This window comes from Tyto alba, unplaced genomic scaffold (assembly GCF_018691265.1).
Source record: "Tyto alba isolate M040663 unplaced genomic scaffold, T.alba_DEE_v4.0 Super-Scaffold_46, whole genome shotgun sequence".
Classification (NCBI taxonomy): domain Eukaryota; kingdom Metazoa; phylum Chordata; class Aves; order Strigiformes; family Tytonidae; genus Tyto; species Tyto alba.
Genome location: NW_024881322.1, coordinates 11,666,797 through 11,683,504, shown reverse-complemented (window position 1 = coordinate 11,683,504; position 16,708 = coordinate 11,666,797). Strand labels below are relative to the sequence as shown.

General features: G+C 40.6%; 1 protein-coding gene across 27 annotated transcripts in view; it reads right to left on the bottom strand.

The window, feature by feature from the left end:
- Positions 1 to 16,427, bottom strand: part of CLASP2 (cytoplasmic linker associated protein 2) — a 152,943-nt gene extending 136,516 nt beyond the window's left edge. For 11 of the 27 annotated variants that reach the window (XM_032997389.2, XM_032997397.2, XM_032997390.2 and 8 more), the window contains exons 1-2: positions 15,637 to 16,425; positions 2,431 to 2,509 (exon numbers count right to left, since the gene is read on the bottom strand). In XM_032997389.2, the coding sequence (XP_032853280.2) occupies positions 2,431 to 2,509; positions 15,637 to 15,831 (274 nt within the window). In that variant the 5' untranslated portion in view covers positions 15,832 to 16,425. Of the gene's footprint in view, positions 1 to 2,430; positions 2,510 to 15,636 lie in introns of all 27 variants that reach the window. The other 16 variants (XM_032997384.2, XM_032997387.2, XM_032997391.2 and 13 more) reach the window with 4 other exon arrangements.
- Positions 16,428 to 16,708: the final 281 nt, after the last annotated feature.

Below are 16,708 nucleotides of genomic sequence, written 5' to 3'. Positions count from 1 at the left end.
TCACTATAAACATATGCTGCATCTGTACTGTTATGGCATCCTTAACTCAAAAGCACTACAACAGAAAGGCACCAAAAGAGCAAAGAAAAACAATAAAAACTGTGGAACCGTGTGTATGCAAGAAACAATTAGGCCAGGACTCTTACCCAGGTAGGGAGGAAGGATGGCAGACGACGGGCACAGAAGAGATTCATAAAGTGAAGACTGCACAGTCAAGAACAGAAGAAACGATGGCTTACCTCTCTAACACAAGATCTAGCAAGCATCAAGTTATCAGACAGACGGTCCGAAACAAGAGTTCTGCATAATTAAGCAGAACACTGTAAAAGCCAAAGGCTATGTGGGTTCAAAAACTAACCAGATAAAGCTGTAGGAAAACAGGGTGGCAAGGGAGACATTGAAGATACCATGTGCCTCAGCTGGCCCTAAACTGCAGGACTGCTGACAGCGAGCGGGTCATACTGAAGAGTTATCACTGCATGTTTGTCCTGTCCTTCCTTTCTTCTCAGGCATGTGCAAACAGATCCCTGTCAGACACAAGGCTTTGGTCTGAGTTACTGAAGTCATTCTCAGATTACGTTAGAAACCAAATCTGCAGAGTCAACAGAACATGATTTGGGAAACCGCTGGTTAAGTTCTGTTGAAGGAAGCTGTTTTCTTGCTCACCAGTGTGCTTTTAATTACTCTCATAAACCCAGGACTATCCACACTCCCAGACATTTACAATAAAGTTTTTGTGTTACTGCTTCACTGACAAAGCCTGAAAATTATCTAAATCTTGTTATTAGACTTGGAGAGACAGCAACCAACTGAAGAGAATTCATACGATAAATCACTCTCTTAAGAAGTCATCTAAAATAAACATTGTTTTCTGCCTTTACTGAGACTAATATTTCAGTGTCTGTTAAACTTGTATATTCAGCATAATGCACTCTACAGGTCTGGATTCTGGAGATGCTCAGAAGGCCAATTTCACTTGAAGACACTACTACTCAGCTTTTCTAAAAAGTGCTTCTGGAATGCACAACTTCAGATGTCTGTTGATGTTACACGTTTGATGGTCACACAGTGTTAGTACTCTCTTATGTTTTTAAAATATAAATGCTACTGAGTACTGAAATTTAAATCTATCATTTGCTCATAATCTCAAACTACTCAACTACTGGGAGAAAGAAAATAGTTTTTTCAAACTATTCTCAAATAGTTCACCCTTAAGGAAACAAAACCAGAAGAAATATAAAAAGCTTTCTAATGTTGAATAAAGTTGCTCTAATTTTAAGTTCTACACACCACTAAAATATACATCAAAACAGAGTAACACTCTGAAGCACAGCACTATTTGTAGCTACAAACGGAGACTATTCAGAAATCAGTAATATTCTGCATAGCACGTCTCCAGTTCCCTTACACTGCTCCAATACAAAAATTAACCAGCCAAAGAAAAACCCTCTGCAACAAAATAGATTTAAATTCTGTAGCATTCTACTGCAGTAGTTCTACAGCATCCTGAAATATGCTTCCAATCAATTTAGTTACTAACTTGTCATAAGCTGTACTTTGTACTCCTAAACTTTCAAATTTTGGTGATTTCTTAACTCTTAAATACAAAAGTAGACATGTAAAGAAGAGGAAGCTTAACATTTTGACAGACAGTTTGAGATAGTTGAGAACATGGGAATAACTCACACAAATTTTGGAAAAGGACATTAAGTTAAAAACTTCTGTTAAAAATAGGCAGTGATATAGCACCAATGTTAATGCCCTTGCATCATTATCTCTTTTCAAGGACAGCAGCAAAGTGAGTTCAGCGGTATAGTTTGCTCATACCTCCCAGAGTAACTGTTCCACACTCAGGCACGTGTAGATTTGTTGATTTGAAATTCATTTGAGTAAACGTTTCACACAAGAATAACAGTACTTTTTTTTCACCCCATAAAAAGTTTAGACTACTAGAAGCTACAGTCCAGTCATCTAACAGGAGGTAGACCACAATCCTCTAAGACCACAGGCTTCAGCAGACATAAGGCTCTAATTAAAGTGATCTGCAAATAAAACCTTTGATCTTTAACACAAGGCAAAGGTAACACTTAAATTCCAGTGTAATTTTTAGATGACTGGCTTGGGGAGTGGTAAGCAAGTACATAGCATGGGACTGGTAAGCAACTATATAGCATGAAACTACTGAAAAGATATTCCTGGAACTTTTAAAAAAATCCCAACCACCACCTGGAAATCAGTGATTGCATGACGACAGAGCATTTAAAAGTTCATGTAAAATTGTTCAAATTTCAACAGCAATAAGATGCCTACCAATATATTCTAATTAGCACCAAAAGCTTTCAACATGTTCCACTTCAGCTGCTGGGGGACAGGAAAGCAAGTGTCTTTTACTTTTTGGTCTTAAGAAAAATAAAGTTGTATCTCACTTACCGGTTCCTATATAGGATTTAAAGCGTCCTGATAGTCTGTCAACAAAGGCACCTAAAACATCTAATCCCAGTAATGCTACCTGTTGAAACAAAAGCATGAGATATACAAAACACATCACTAAAGAATTCTTTAGAATGTATTTTAAAGAAATTAGACATATATATGCAAGCATGCCGAAGGCTGTATCTTAACCTAAAGATACATTAAAGTTCCAATTAGAGAGCTGATTAATTCCTTGAAAGCTTTTATTAAGACTAAGTTATCAAAATATGTTTGGAATGGATCGACTATATTTACATATGCTAGAGCAGTTCAGATTTTTCAGTACTTGTCTTAAAGAAAATAAGTACTAGAAATACAATGTTCTGGTATTTTCAACTACAAAGGATTAAAATTCAAATTAATAATTAGGACTAAGGAGTTGGAGGCAGCTTTTTTCCTTTTTTTTTTTTTCCCCTCTCTGGATCATGTATTAGGACTGCAGTTCTGTCCCTCATTTTCTTTAAAAGATGACTCCAGAGGTCTAACTCATTATTAACTGAAAATCAAAATTCCTTTGAAACAGGTACTATGTAAGGCTTTATGCCTTACCTTCTCTACCAGGTTTCTAAACTGCTGAAAAAACAAAACAAAACCACAATGCCTTAGCAATAACAAAACAAACAAAAAAAAGAGGGAGAGGGGTGATGGGCAGGTGGAGGGCAGAATATGCACTTACCAGACTCAGAAAAAGCGAAAGATTTAAAATGAAAAACTAAGCCCTCAAACATAAGTACTAATACATACTGGAAAAAACAAAGCAAAAACAAAACAAAACATGGTGTAAACAGTTTCCCAGGTGCTAAGAGCTTACTTCAATCCAGCGATTTAGCTCATCTACTAAGGTCATTATATTGTCTTCCCAACTCCCAAAAGAAAACAACTAAGGGAAGCTAATACTGTCTTCCCTAGCAGTTCAGACCACCCCTGCTCACCTGCTTGTTAAGCTAGGGAAGGTTTATTTCTCTTCCTTTGCTCTTGTTCAAAATATTAATAATTAAAAAAAATAGTAATATTAAAAATAATAAACAAAAGGAAATTCAAAATACTACTGGGATTGTGAGGAAGTTCCCATCCATGTACAGAAACTAGATGAGAGGACAATATGTGCTAATGTGGAAACAAAAACATCATCAGAAATGATCAGTTAAAACAAAATTATTTTAACAAGTCAGAAAACTTTTTTTAGCCCTTAACTACCCTGGCATACTGTTCCAAGACTTCATTCATAATGAACTATTATAGGCAATTAAGAACACCAGAACCTGTATCTTCACATCTTGTAGTTAACTCAGTTTGCTGCCCATGAACATGCAAATGCCAAAGGACAGACCTCCTAAAGCTTGGGCTTTCGTAACAGCTTTTCCTCTATTTTCTACCAAGACACACACAGCAAATTTTTCCTCATGGTAGACATAGACAGAATTTCTCCCCTCTATTATCTATTTGTTGTCCTAAAACTTGGAACGACATTTTCTTAGACAACTGTTTCCTTAAGATCCTTATCTGTCACAATTGTCCACAATGAACAACAGACCAAAAAAAACTTGACTGGAGGTGAATGTGAATACACATGGCCCACACACAGGTGAGCCTTGTTTCCACAGGGAACTAGACAAATAAGGTCCCCATAAAAGCAAGGATCTGAAGCAACCACATAATTAAGCAGATTTTAATAAGTTCAGTATTATAATATTAGATCTTTTAAACAGAAGGTACAAAACTTGGTTCCAAGTTAGTACAATTTACTTGAAAATTTACACAATTTTATTACATACTAAAACAAAGAATAGCAAATATAAGTGGATGGCATTCCTAGCTTATATTAATATGTTGCCAACAATTGACTCCATCTACAGCTGCAGATGGGAAAACGGAATACTATAACTGGTAACTTAAACGATGTAAGTCAGCTTTTATGGTAATGCCAAGGTTTCCCTAAAGATGTTTCGTTTAATGTTCTTTCCCAGATTGTCAAACTATGAGACCCAAGACAAAAATCTCAGTCTAAAAAGTGATGCCTAAAAGAAGTAAGAAATTCATTCTGGATATACATTGTTTTCCTATGCTTCTGTTTACTGACTACAAGTCCCACCTTAGACTTGTCTTCCAGTGACAACTTCTAAGATACCTTTCCCATGCAAGTATTTTGGAGTTTATTATTGCACAAACCACAGCCTTCCCTTCTGTAAAGGTACTTACAGAGAGTGTCTCCTCCACGCATTTGATTAGCTTTCTAAAATCTCTCTTGAAGACTTCTACCATTCGGAACAAATGCAGTGCAAAGATTTAAAAAACGTAAAAGACACATGGCTGGTTTTCACTACAGATCTACTCTTCATTAATCCCAAAGAAGAGTTGTGAGTAGGATCAGGAGTATTTCCTGATCGATTCCTCCAGTGTTTAACCTCTAAGGTTTGGAGGGGATTTTGTGTGATTTTTTGTGTGATTTATTTTTTTGCCTTTTTTTTATTGGCTGGTTGGGTGGAGGTGTGGATTTGTCTGTTTCTAAAGCCTCACCTGGGTAAAAACAGTGGCCGGATGGAATATCTTAACCTCAACATACCTAAGAGGTTTGGTAGCTACCAGAGAAATGGCTACCATGACTGTTACTGACAACAAGTAATCTGATAACTTATATTTCATTTGTGTAAGAGTATTTTATTTTGATCAAGAGCATCCACTGAGATAATGCCTGCATATTCCATATTTTTTATCCCTCTCTGTGTAGAGTTTAATCACTTCTTATGATGCAAGTCACATTTATCTTGATTAACCATTCAAGCAGTTGTGAATATGGCATTGGCTTTCTGTAACTATCGAAGATTTGCTTAATGAATGCAGTAGTGGTTCTACTTCAATAATTCGTGTACAAAAGCCACTTCAGTAAATACTATAAACTTAACTATCCTGATAAGTAGTTTTGTCTTGTGATGTCCCTATGGTATGAAAATATACCATTGTCGTGATTTAAAACTGGCTGGCAGCCAAACACCACACAGCCGCTCACTCACCCTCCCTTACCCTATGGGATGGAGAAGACAATGTGAAAGGTAAAGAGACGCATAGGTTGAGATAAAACTATTTAATAATTGAAATAAAATAAAATTTAAAACTTATAATAATAATAGCAATAACAGAAAATACAAACAGGTAACACACGATGTGATTGCTCACCACCCACCACTGCCCAGCTTGTTCCCAGCTAGCAAAGCCAGAGAAAAGAGCATCCCAAAACCTCAATGCCAGAAGTGAGAGAGTGCTTCACAATCAGCCCTCATCTATACACTGGGCATGACCTTATATGATGCGGAATATTCCACTGGCCAGTTTGGGTCGGGTGCTGTGGCCGTGCTCCCTCCCAGCTACTTGCACACCTACGCATGGGCAGGACATGGGGAGTTGGAGAGTCCTTGATCTCTCAGCAACAACTGGAAACATCAGTGTATTATCAACACTCTTCTCATACCAAATCCCATAGAGATTCCAAAACACAGCACTATTCTGCACAGGATGAAATAAAGCCTTCAAAAGTTACTTTTCTAAGTTAGAGTAAGATACGAGACTAACCCTGGTGTTATGAAATGCAACAGTAACAACCACTGCTGTGAAATTCTCATTGCTTTAATAGCTACTAAACAAGAACCTTTATATATAAAGAGATAAAGGAATAGGTTACTACAGTCTTAAAGAAGCAATGCTCTACTTATGACATGATGGTTATTCTTTAGCTCATACAAAGTCCTCTGTGGTCTGAAACTCTGAAAAGACAACAGGTATGAAATGTCATGGTGTCTGCAGAGTGAAAAAGTATGATGTGACCTCAGGCTGGAAGTACTAGGAAACTGCTCTAGTTACAAGACTGGCTCTCATTCCACATTTCAAAACAAGTTAGCTGAAGCAGATCACTACAGAGCAGACCAAACGAATTACCACCTATCATTTTTTGTAAATCAGTCTTAACATTACTATGCTTTGATACACAATGTTCTGAGTTTCAGCATCTCCTGGTAGGTATCATCCATGCAGTTTTCAAGCAGCCCTTTGGAAGGAGTCCTTAACAACTGATATGGGGTCGCATGAGCACCATTCAAAAAAATTAAAATAAAATCACAAGTCAAGGCAAAAGTGATCTGCAAGAAAAAGGTTCCAAGTAGGATCAGGTACCAACACAGGCTCGCCACTACCAACAGAAAAACGTCTCACCATAATGGCCACTTCCCCACTAGCTTCAATGAGGGATGGATTTCTTCTGGGATTCAAATAATTGGATCTGTTTCTTACTCTGCATTCATTAAGCCTTTTGCCTGCTGCCTAGAAAGAGCCTTTATACGTTGAGACTGATTCATCAGCTCACTATTGTTTGACGCATTGAAACACTGCTTTTGAAGTTTACAATGGAAAAGAAAATCAGGCTTATTTGAACTGGAGTTGGTTAGTTGTTGAGCTACTCCTTAACAAATCAGTGTTCAGCAGGACTGTCCTTGACTTCTCAGATCACAAGAGAATTGCCAACCCAACTAAGAAGTATTTTATCTGTTCCAGAAAGGACTGGACTCTTTAGTGAAATCAACATGTTTCAAGTAAAATGTAATTATGAATTGAGCCAGTGATTAGGAATTGAGCTTATTTCTTGCTGTGCAGCTTGTTCCTTTTCTAGCTTTCCTTCTATATACTCTTTCCAGCACTGCCACTGGTCTTCTGTGGACAACTGCCAAGCACCTAAGCCTTTGCTAGGAAAATAAATACTGTTCTTCAAACCATCCTGGTTAACTACGCATGCTTACTATTATTCTCACTGTGATTCTGTAATTTCCCGTCCCTGTAGGGGATATCCAAGGGCAGACATCCACTGCCAGGAAGTCATTTCTAGTTACGTTGCCAAACGACCTTAATACGAACGTCCTTGGATTTGGTTGTAGGATCTCTGAATGGTGTATGGAAATACGGATTCTGCAGTTCCCAACCAGCAAACTAGTCATGAGAATCTAATGGGAGAATTATGGAGGTCACTATCTGGAACTCCATAAGAATGAGGTTAAGGAATTGGACTTTCTGTCACCGTAGGGGCAGCTGTGGTATCACTAACAATTAACAGACAAACCAGCATGCCAAACAACTACGCCCTGCAAGAACAAACACCGTTTCAGCACTGCAACACTGGAACAAGACGAATGCAAGAACATAATGAGATTTTTTTTTCTTAAGTATTGTCAGCCAAGCCCAAAGGTCTATTTTTTCAGTTCTCAAACAATCTCAAGCACCTTGCAAGTAGCTAAACATGACACAAAACCAGGTATGCATGTGCCATCTCTTCTGCTTCCCTTCTTGAAGTTTCTTATTCCTAGTTCTCTTCATTCATCCTCTTGTATCACTTCTGTATTACAGGATACTCAGTCACCTTTTGCTCCTCTGTTTTCCACTCCAATTCTCTACACATGGCCCACTTTGCTGAGATCTACCCATATTTCATTCCCTCTCTTAATTCAAAAACTTGCATAGATATCAAAAACTGCCCCTGGCTCCATGGGCAGAAGGAAGCTTCCATTTTCCTGGGTTGCTTCTTCAACCCAAGTGGTTCTTCAGTCCCAGTCAGGCCATCTTCAGACTCCATTCTCCCTTGCACAAGGAAATTGCTGCAACCTTCCCACTCAGCATCAATTGGGTAGCTGCCTCTGCTGACAGCAGCAAAAATTGCAGTCCCAGCTGCTGAAGCTACCACACACATCATCTATACTTTAGATATTTTAGCTGACCAGAAAGCATTATTTCCATTTTCCTGCTTCTTTCATCTTCAAGGGTACAAGTAACACACCTCCAAAGATGTGTACAACCTTTTTTTTTTCTTATTATTTTAAACATAGATCACATAACTTTACACTGAAAGTGAGAGGGGTTGCTGGTAATCCAACAAAAAGTCTTCAAGATCAACAATTTGAGTTGCAAGTTCTTTAGCAAATGTAGAGCCTCCTCTATCTAAAAATGTAGTGACTTCAAAGAAATGTTTTACATCTATCATTTCGACTACAATCTAAGATTCTCCTGAGACTACCAAATCTTTGCTGCTGTTAAAACTAGACATCAGCTGCAACTCCCACTGTCTCAAAAGGGGTTTAGACTACCAAACTTCTCATGGTAATCTTCCTTTCATAATCTTTCTGTGATGGCCAACCACAAATCATTTCAGCATCACAGTGCAAGTAACCACACTACCAGAGGATTACTGAATGCATCATCCATATTTATCCAGAGACTGATGAGTGCAGTTCAGCACCGAAAAGGCTTGGTTTCTCCAGAGGTCCTTCTCAACAGGCATAGATCTGGGAGGTCCTTGTTATTTTGACCTCTCCTGTATAGCAGCCAAAACAAGCTAGCATAGTGCTGTCATAAAACATTTGAAAGCTTATAAAAAAAAAAAAATAGTATCTGTTTTACTGCCCTTTCTCCATGATGGGAACTGTAACATTCCTACCCCCCACATTAATTAAGAAACATTTACACAGTTTTGAAAAGCACATTAGTGTAACACTCCAAACAGTTACTGCAAAAATGTTTACTGCCTTATTTCAAAATCTCTCATCTTCTTTAAAGTAACTTGAATTTAGACTGAAAGTGTGAGCTCCAAACTGCTCTAAATTCTGTGGACAATATAGTGATCAGTATTCTAAAGTGCGCCATGTACTGCCTCCAGCCTGTTCCGTTACAGGAATATCCACGGTTTGTTCCATACGTACATTAAATGTTCCTCCCTTGACCACTGCCATAAATTTTTGATAGACGTTGTTCCAAGGACAGGAGGCATACAACCAAAGTATATGAAACAGCAACACCTGACATTTTAAAGCCATTTTATTTTTGAGATTGTCTGGCTTAAACTTTATGTGCTGCAGTGGAAAAAGACAGAAGCCTCTTTAACAGCAGAACTCAGTGGGAAGGCAATGAGATGTATGGTATTTCTCTCTGGAATTGGAAAAAAAAAAAAAAAAAAAAAAAAAAAAAAGCAAGCAAGCTTTTTTCCCCCCCAAAGAAAACTGCACTTGAAAGCCTAGTTTCTGAGCATGTTGTTGGAGTAGAACAAAGGAACACTTTATTTTAGGACTTAATACTCCCAAAAGAACATAATTCTTTTCATGCCCAAGGTCTCTTACTTTCTTTCTCATTTCCTCTTATTTAAATTGTATTAAGCACACAGTGACTCCCATTCTCTGCTCCTTACTCCTACCCCTGCACCAGCTCCTCTACTGTGAGGAAACAAGTATTCATGCAGCTGAATAGTAACCCACTTTAGGAAACAAGTCCAACAAATGAACAAGAGAAAGCATTTTCTCAGCCAGATCTCTTCCCTGAGCCCATTCAATGTGAAGCCTCACGAGCACTCGCATCAGAGCAACATCACAATTCAGGGCAGCCAGGGAAAGAAACTGCTTAAATCAGCAACACAGCTAAAAACACATATTGAACTGCGTATGGCTCACATGCGCCGACTGCTGTGAATTCTGTTCTGAAGGGTGCACCTCTCCTCCTGCACATTGAACAGATCTTGGAAAGGGGTCTCTACTCACACCCAAAACCCCAGGCTAAAATAGTTTAGCCTATTCTCCCTCCTGACTTGCAAGCATATTCGAGCTGGTACACTGAAGTCTCCTGTAGTATCAAATCAGCTTGTCGAAACACTGGAAAATTAATTCAACATCCACAAAAAGCTAATTGCCTCAAGGATAGTGGCCAGTGAGAATGTCTGGCCACAGGAGACACAGAGCTGCTATTTCAACAGGGACTACAGTTAGGCTGGATTACACAATCTGAAACTGCAAAACAATTGAGAACTGTCAATTCCACCTCTGGAGGAGGTGCCTGAGAGTTTGAGACTATATATTCCACATTCCTAATTAAAGGCTGGACAAAATTAATTTTAATTAAACTTACAGTAATTAAAACGTCTTGCAAGTTTCTCTTGTCTTCTGGAGGTCTGCTTGATTATTTGGCTAACATTCAATAGTTTATTTAACATTCTAGGAACATAAATAATGCATGAAAAAATAGTAATTATTACTCAAGAAAAGATCACATCACTGCGCTTAAAAACTAAAACTGGATTTATACATGGACAGGTCGAACCACCTTCTCATTACATAGAAATAAGGGAAGTAGCTCCCACATAGCCAAGATGAAACAAACAACTTGAAGAGAGAAATAATGAAATTCAGGAAACAGCTCAAAGTCAAACACTTCTCCTCCAACAAAGACGTTTAAATTATCACTATTTGCTACCAAAGACTAAGGAAATTCCAGGATCTATATAGCATCTAAAAAAATAAAGTTTGAGATGGGTCCTCCTTTATTCCATTTTTCTGTCCTGCCAGTTACACCCCTTCAACTCACTAAAGCATTTGCTTTTTGCATAACTTACGTTGGCTTGTGTTCAACTTCAGATCCAAAATAACCCACACGTTTTCTTCCTAAGGACTGCTACTTAATCACATGCCCCACATCCTGCATTTGAGCATTCCATTATTCTTACTGAAATGTAGGACTTCACAATTTTTTATTTCTGAACTTTCCTTTCTTTTCAGATCTCAGTATCTCAATTTTGTTCAAATAATTTTGAATTCTAGCTTCCACCTCACACCCTTACATGCAGTCAACAGAGTTATAACTGCTGCTATCTCTTTGAAAGGTCTTCAGACAAACGTCTTAACCTCTTGTTTTAACTATTTGCAAAATTACAGTCCAAATCTTCCCTTCCTTTCTGGAAACTGAAAACTCCTCCTGCTGGCCTTTTGTTGAACTAAAGACAAACCAAAATAAATACTTGCCAAACCAAGGAAATACAAAAATGCAACAACAACATAACTGGTATTTTAGTATCTTTCAGTATTTGGTGTTGAGACAAACAAGGCTAAGAAAAAACTCACTCTACAGGAAGCATAGAATAAAAGATAATCCCAAGGATTTGCCTAAAGGAAACAAATTACCCACATTATCAGAAACAGTGTGAAATGCAATTTTTTCTTTGAATGTTGAACAATCTGCTGCTCTGACATAAAACCACTGATTAGTAATTATTTTCCTACTGCAGTTGAGGAATAGAATAAGCTAAAAATATCGACTACAAAGGTAAGAAATCCAAAGATGACTCTCAGTCACAAACACTACTGATGACTCTTGTCACATAAAACTACCTTGAGAAACTACCAGAATTTTAGTTACAGGTTTTTATTACTTCTGATCAGGAGTGATTTGCATAAAGAACTGAAAGGTGGTTTTATTGCTCAAAAAATAAATTTTATGAGGGCAACTATTATATTTTGGTGGGCTTAAAAAAAAAAAAAACACACAACATGCTAACAGCCAAGAGTAGACTCGCAAAGCTCTACTTGAAAAAGTAGTATTTGTCCATCCCACATCTCTAGCAGAAGTTGAAAGCAGATTTCCAGATTACTTGCGTCAGACACAGATCAGTTTGAGCCACCAGACTGTACAAAGTTAGATAATCTTGTAATTATTTCAAGTGACTATCTAGTACAAAAGAGACATAAGAGATGTGTTAATTAAAACTCATGTATACACAGAGGAACATTCAGGTTAACCCGGTGAAGCCAGCAAATATCTATCAGTAGCAATACCCTCAGAACAGGGAATTAATTTGCTGCTTGAAGTTCACCTGAGAGTCTGAACACAACCATTAGCACTGTTCCAATTTTCTGAGATTGCCAAATATGTCAGTTTGAGAAGAACAAATACCAGCAAAATAATTCCATCATCCAACTCTTAATACTTTGCATCCAACTTAACTGCTTCTTACAAAGACTTCAGAATTCACTGCCCTTAATTTTTTTTTTTTTTTCTCCACTATTCCTCACAGCCTTGGGAAAACAGCCATTGGGGGGGGCGGCAAGGAACCAAAAAAACCCCAAACCCAAAGCTCTGTATTGTAGGAGGAGAAAGGTCAGTCTCAACCAGTATGAAATAAACCACATTACAGTACCAGGACAGCAAGGCAACAATTTTCAGTTCAGTGAGCAACTATTTCATTCTAATAAGATCCAAAATAAAAGCTCAAATTATTCACAACTTCTGGGTACTGCCTGGTGTTGCAAAGTTTTCAACAGTCTTTGGAAGGTAATTTATCACTGGCTGCACAGATATCATAACTGAAGTCCCAATAATACACCATTAAAGTCAGACTTTAAGAGGTGACTCATCTCCCTCTCTAGGTCACTCCCCATGTTCTGCAACCAACTTTCACTAGCACCCTATCCCTCTGCAGATGAGACAACACATTCTTAATCCCACCTTTCTGATTTATCAGTAACTCAAATTGGTAATTGCATTTTCTACTTCAACAAGCTAGATGAACTCAGAAATTTTCCTATCTGCTTTCTGTGTTTGGCAACCACTATAAATAGCTGCAAACTTCAAAAAAGCAAAACCACCATTTATGTGGCCAAAAATCTTTTTGAGAGCAGTTAATTCAACCGTGCTGATAACTAGTCCATACTTGTTTATTGAACACCTATTCTCTTCTTCCCAACTCACTGTCAAGTCTGACAAATCAACTCTCCTATCTCTGTTCCCTCCGGATCTTTTCCCTTCTGGTAACGCAAGGCAGAAACTTCCTAGTGTGGCATTTCATGGAAAGTTTTCTCTTCTGTGGCACGGCACAGAACGGAGCCCAGAGCTCTCAGGTCACGTATCTTCTCATTCAGCGTGGTCAGCAGAGTGCCCTGCATGCAAGAACGGAGTTTTCACACAAAAGATAGGGAACATCCCAGGCAAGTGTCATTAGTTATTCCTTCATTATCCATACCGGTCACCTACAGTGGAAACAATGCTCCTCCTCAGAACTTCCTCCAGTATTCCTCACTTGTCACTCCAATTCATGTAGCTCAGCAGTTCTGACAAATAAGCCAGTCGCCAGCCATTATCCCTGCTCAATTAAACAGCCCTGTCAACAGGGAGGAATTAATTACTTCGGGGCTTTGAAGACCGGCAAGATCTTCAGCAAGATCCAAGAAGAAAGAGATGACAAGCAGAATTGCCTAAGTGCTCTACATATCCATTCCTCAGCAGAGGAAAGAGTAGCCAACAAATTATTAACAATACGGTAATCAAAAGTAAAGACTATTTTTAATATTTTTCTTGAGAATACATGTAATCCTGTGGTACTCATTACTTTATGATATCATTCAGGCCCCGAGTTTAATAACTCGGATCTAACATTTAAACATGTAATACCTATGCTTGCATAAAATAAAATACACAAGATGCAAAACACAGTCTTCCAGAATATTTTCATTTTCATTTTGAAGCAGCAGAGGCTGGCAAGTCAGCACCACAGCCAGGAACACTGGAACTGACTGTAAGCAAAACACCCAAGACCTTGTGTGGTTGCAGTTCATACAATGTATATAACACACTTAACAATAGGATGTTGTATGTATGAACAGCCATTAATAAGTGCACACAGACAACAGGTAACAAAAAGATATTCAGTATTATGCAAGATACTTTTAAAACTCTTAGAATCTGTAATACTGTTAACCTCATCCTGCATGACTGAGGCTTGTGATCTGAGGAACTGCATATTCCTCATTCATCCTACAGTCCTAACAGCCAAGGCATTCTGTCACCTTACATCAACGGCAAAAAAATGTATGAAAAATACATCTTGAAAAACAAATTTCAAGTATTAATGCCCAATTTTGTCAATTTAGAAGTGCAGGAATAAACTTTTACATTACCCTGACGAGATAAGTAAGTATCCAGTCCTCTTTACACAAAAGGGTATTTAAAGACCTGTCTAGGTTTCACAGTTATCAATTATCACCAACTGCCCTCAGATGAGGAATTTAAAAGCAAATAAATTATACCTGTATACATTATTTCCTCAAGCCAACCTGACCTTTAATGACAAATATGGTTAAAAAAAAAAAAGTACATATAGAGTTAAGCCTTATTATTTTCAGACCTCAAACTCAGCTGCGCTATGTGCAAACACTGGCAAGTGCACAGCACTGTAAAGCCAACGGAGTGAAAAAATGCCCGTTTCATGAACCTCTCGCCCGCACAAGTCACCCCCCTACGCTGCCTCCCGAGCCCAAGTGAACAGAAAAAAAATGACACTAACCTCACTACACTAAGTGCAGGTGATCAAAGTGTAAAGCAATCAGCTCCGAAGGCAAGAGGGCGAGGCTGGGGACGAAGCGCAGAGGGAAGGGCGGATCTCGCCCGGCTGACAGAGCCCAGCTCCGCACCGCGGAGCGACGCTGCCCCCCGCCGGCAGCAGAGCGGGCAAGGGAAGAAAAAAAAAAAAAAAAAAAAAAAAAAAAAAAAAAAAAAATTAAAAAAAATCGCTAATGCGAATACGCTTGCCCTTGGTAACAAAACTACGGTGTCAATCGTGGTATCGGCTGACCGACGCCAGAAAAATTTACAAATATTACAGAAGAAGCCTGCAGGAGTCATCACTGGTTTCTTGTAGCTCAGTCTAAAACGCACAATAAAAATAAATAAATAAAAAGGCAAAACGTGAGTCATCATTGGGCTGCCGTAAAGATACTATATAACTTCCCACGTACAGAAAAGTCACCTAAAGACGATATAAACAATTTCAAACTTACAATAGGAACCCCGAGCAAAAAATTATTCATTAAATCGTATAAAACACACGGTGTAACACAAACCCGGTGAAACTGCACTCTTTACGGCCTACAGAGAATAATGGCAATCCCATGAAACATTACACCCAACTACAGACACCATGGGATGGGAGCGGTAATAAAAAAAAAAAAAAAAAAAAAAAACAAACAACAAAAACCCACCACCTGTCTTGTTTCAAAATAAGAAACAAAATCCGAGTATGTAAAATAGTTGTGTGGGTTTGGGATTTTTTTTAATATTATGTACGAAAACGTTTAAGCGACGGTAATGCAAAACCAAAAAAACCCACTACTGCTTCTTTTAGGACAGGAGAATAGAAACAAGTCACAACCAACCCCTCCCAAAATTTATGAATTCCCCTTTGTGGGGGGAGGGATAAAAACTGGTAGAAACGTAGTTTTCTTTCGACTCTGATCTGATGAAAAAGTAATCCGCGGAGCTCCGTACCTCCCTACCATGATGAATCATGGTCTTCCCGTACCGAGCCTCGCCGGCCAGCCTTACCTTAAAATTACTAGAGTTGACCCATCCCGTCAATTCGTCGATCACTTTGTCGAGGCGCTGCTGGTCCTGCTCCAGGTCGGGGGACCTCGCCGGGTCGCTGAGGTATTCCAGCAGCTCCTGCCCGACCTGCATCCTGCGGCCCACGTCCTTCTGCTGGACCTGGCCGCAGAAATAATCCATGCCGGCAGGCTCCATCCTCGGCCGCTGCGGAAAAGTTTCTTCGGAGACGAGCCGGCCGGTTTCAGGGTCGGAAGCGCGGCCAGGACAGGGGGAGGGAAAGGCCCGGCCAGGCCGCTGCCCTCATGAAGCCGCTCCGCGCCCTCTCCGCCCCGGCTCCGTGCCCGGCGCCTCCATGCGCACACGCCCCGCAGGGCCGGGGCCACGGGCGGCTTCCTCCGGCCTCCGCCCCGAGCCCGCCCGCCGGCTGAAGCCGCAAGCAGGAAGGGAAGACGGGGAAGCCTGAGAGCGGGAACAAGCGGCGGGGCGGAGGAGGCTCGCCGGCACCTTAGCGGAGAGGGCTGAGGGGGGTTCCCGCCGCCGCCTCTCGCTCGCTCCTCCCGCCCGCAGGCGCCGAGGAGCGATCCCTGGGCCGCCTCTCACCGCCGCGGGCACCGGCCCGTCCTCCCACGGAGACGGCGAGGCCGGGGCGGACCTCTCATGCTCCCGACAGCCGCGGCCTCCGGGCTCCTCCTCCTCCACCCAGCGGGGCACCTTCCAAACTTCGCGCGGCCGGCCTCAGCGCCGCTCGCTCGCTCCCTTTCCCCGCCGGCCCCCTCACCGTGGGCTGGGATCGGGCGAGTCCCCACGGAGCCGCCCCACCACTCCTTCTCCCCCACGCCCACTCCTCCTGCGGCGCCGCCGTCCCGTGGAAGTTGCGTGTCCGTCCTTCACTTCCCCCCCCCCCCACGCCGCGGGCTCTCCCCTGTGGCAGGAGGCGCATGCGCAGTCGCGGCCGCCGCACTGCTGCCCGTCCCCGCGGTGCCACCCCGGGGGCAGGTGAGGAGGAGGAGGAGGAGGAGGAGGAAGCGTTGAGAAACAAGGGAAACAGCGCGATGGGTGCTGCGATTCCCCC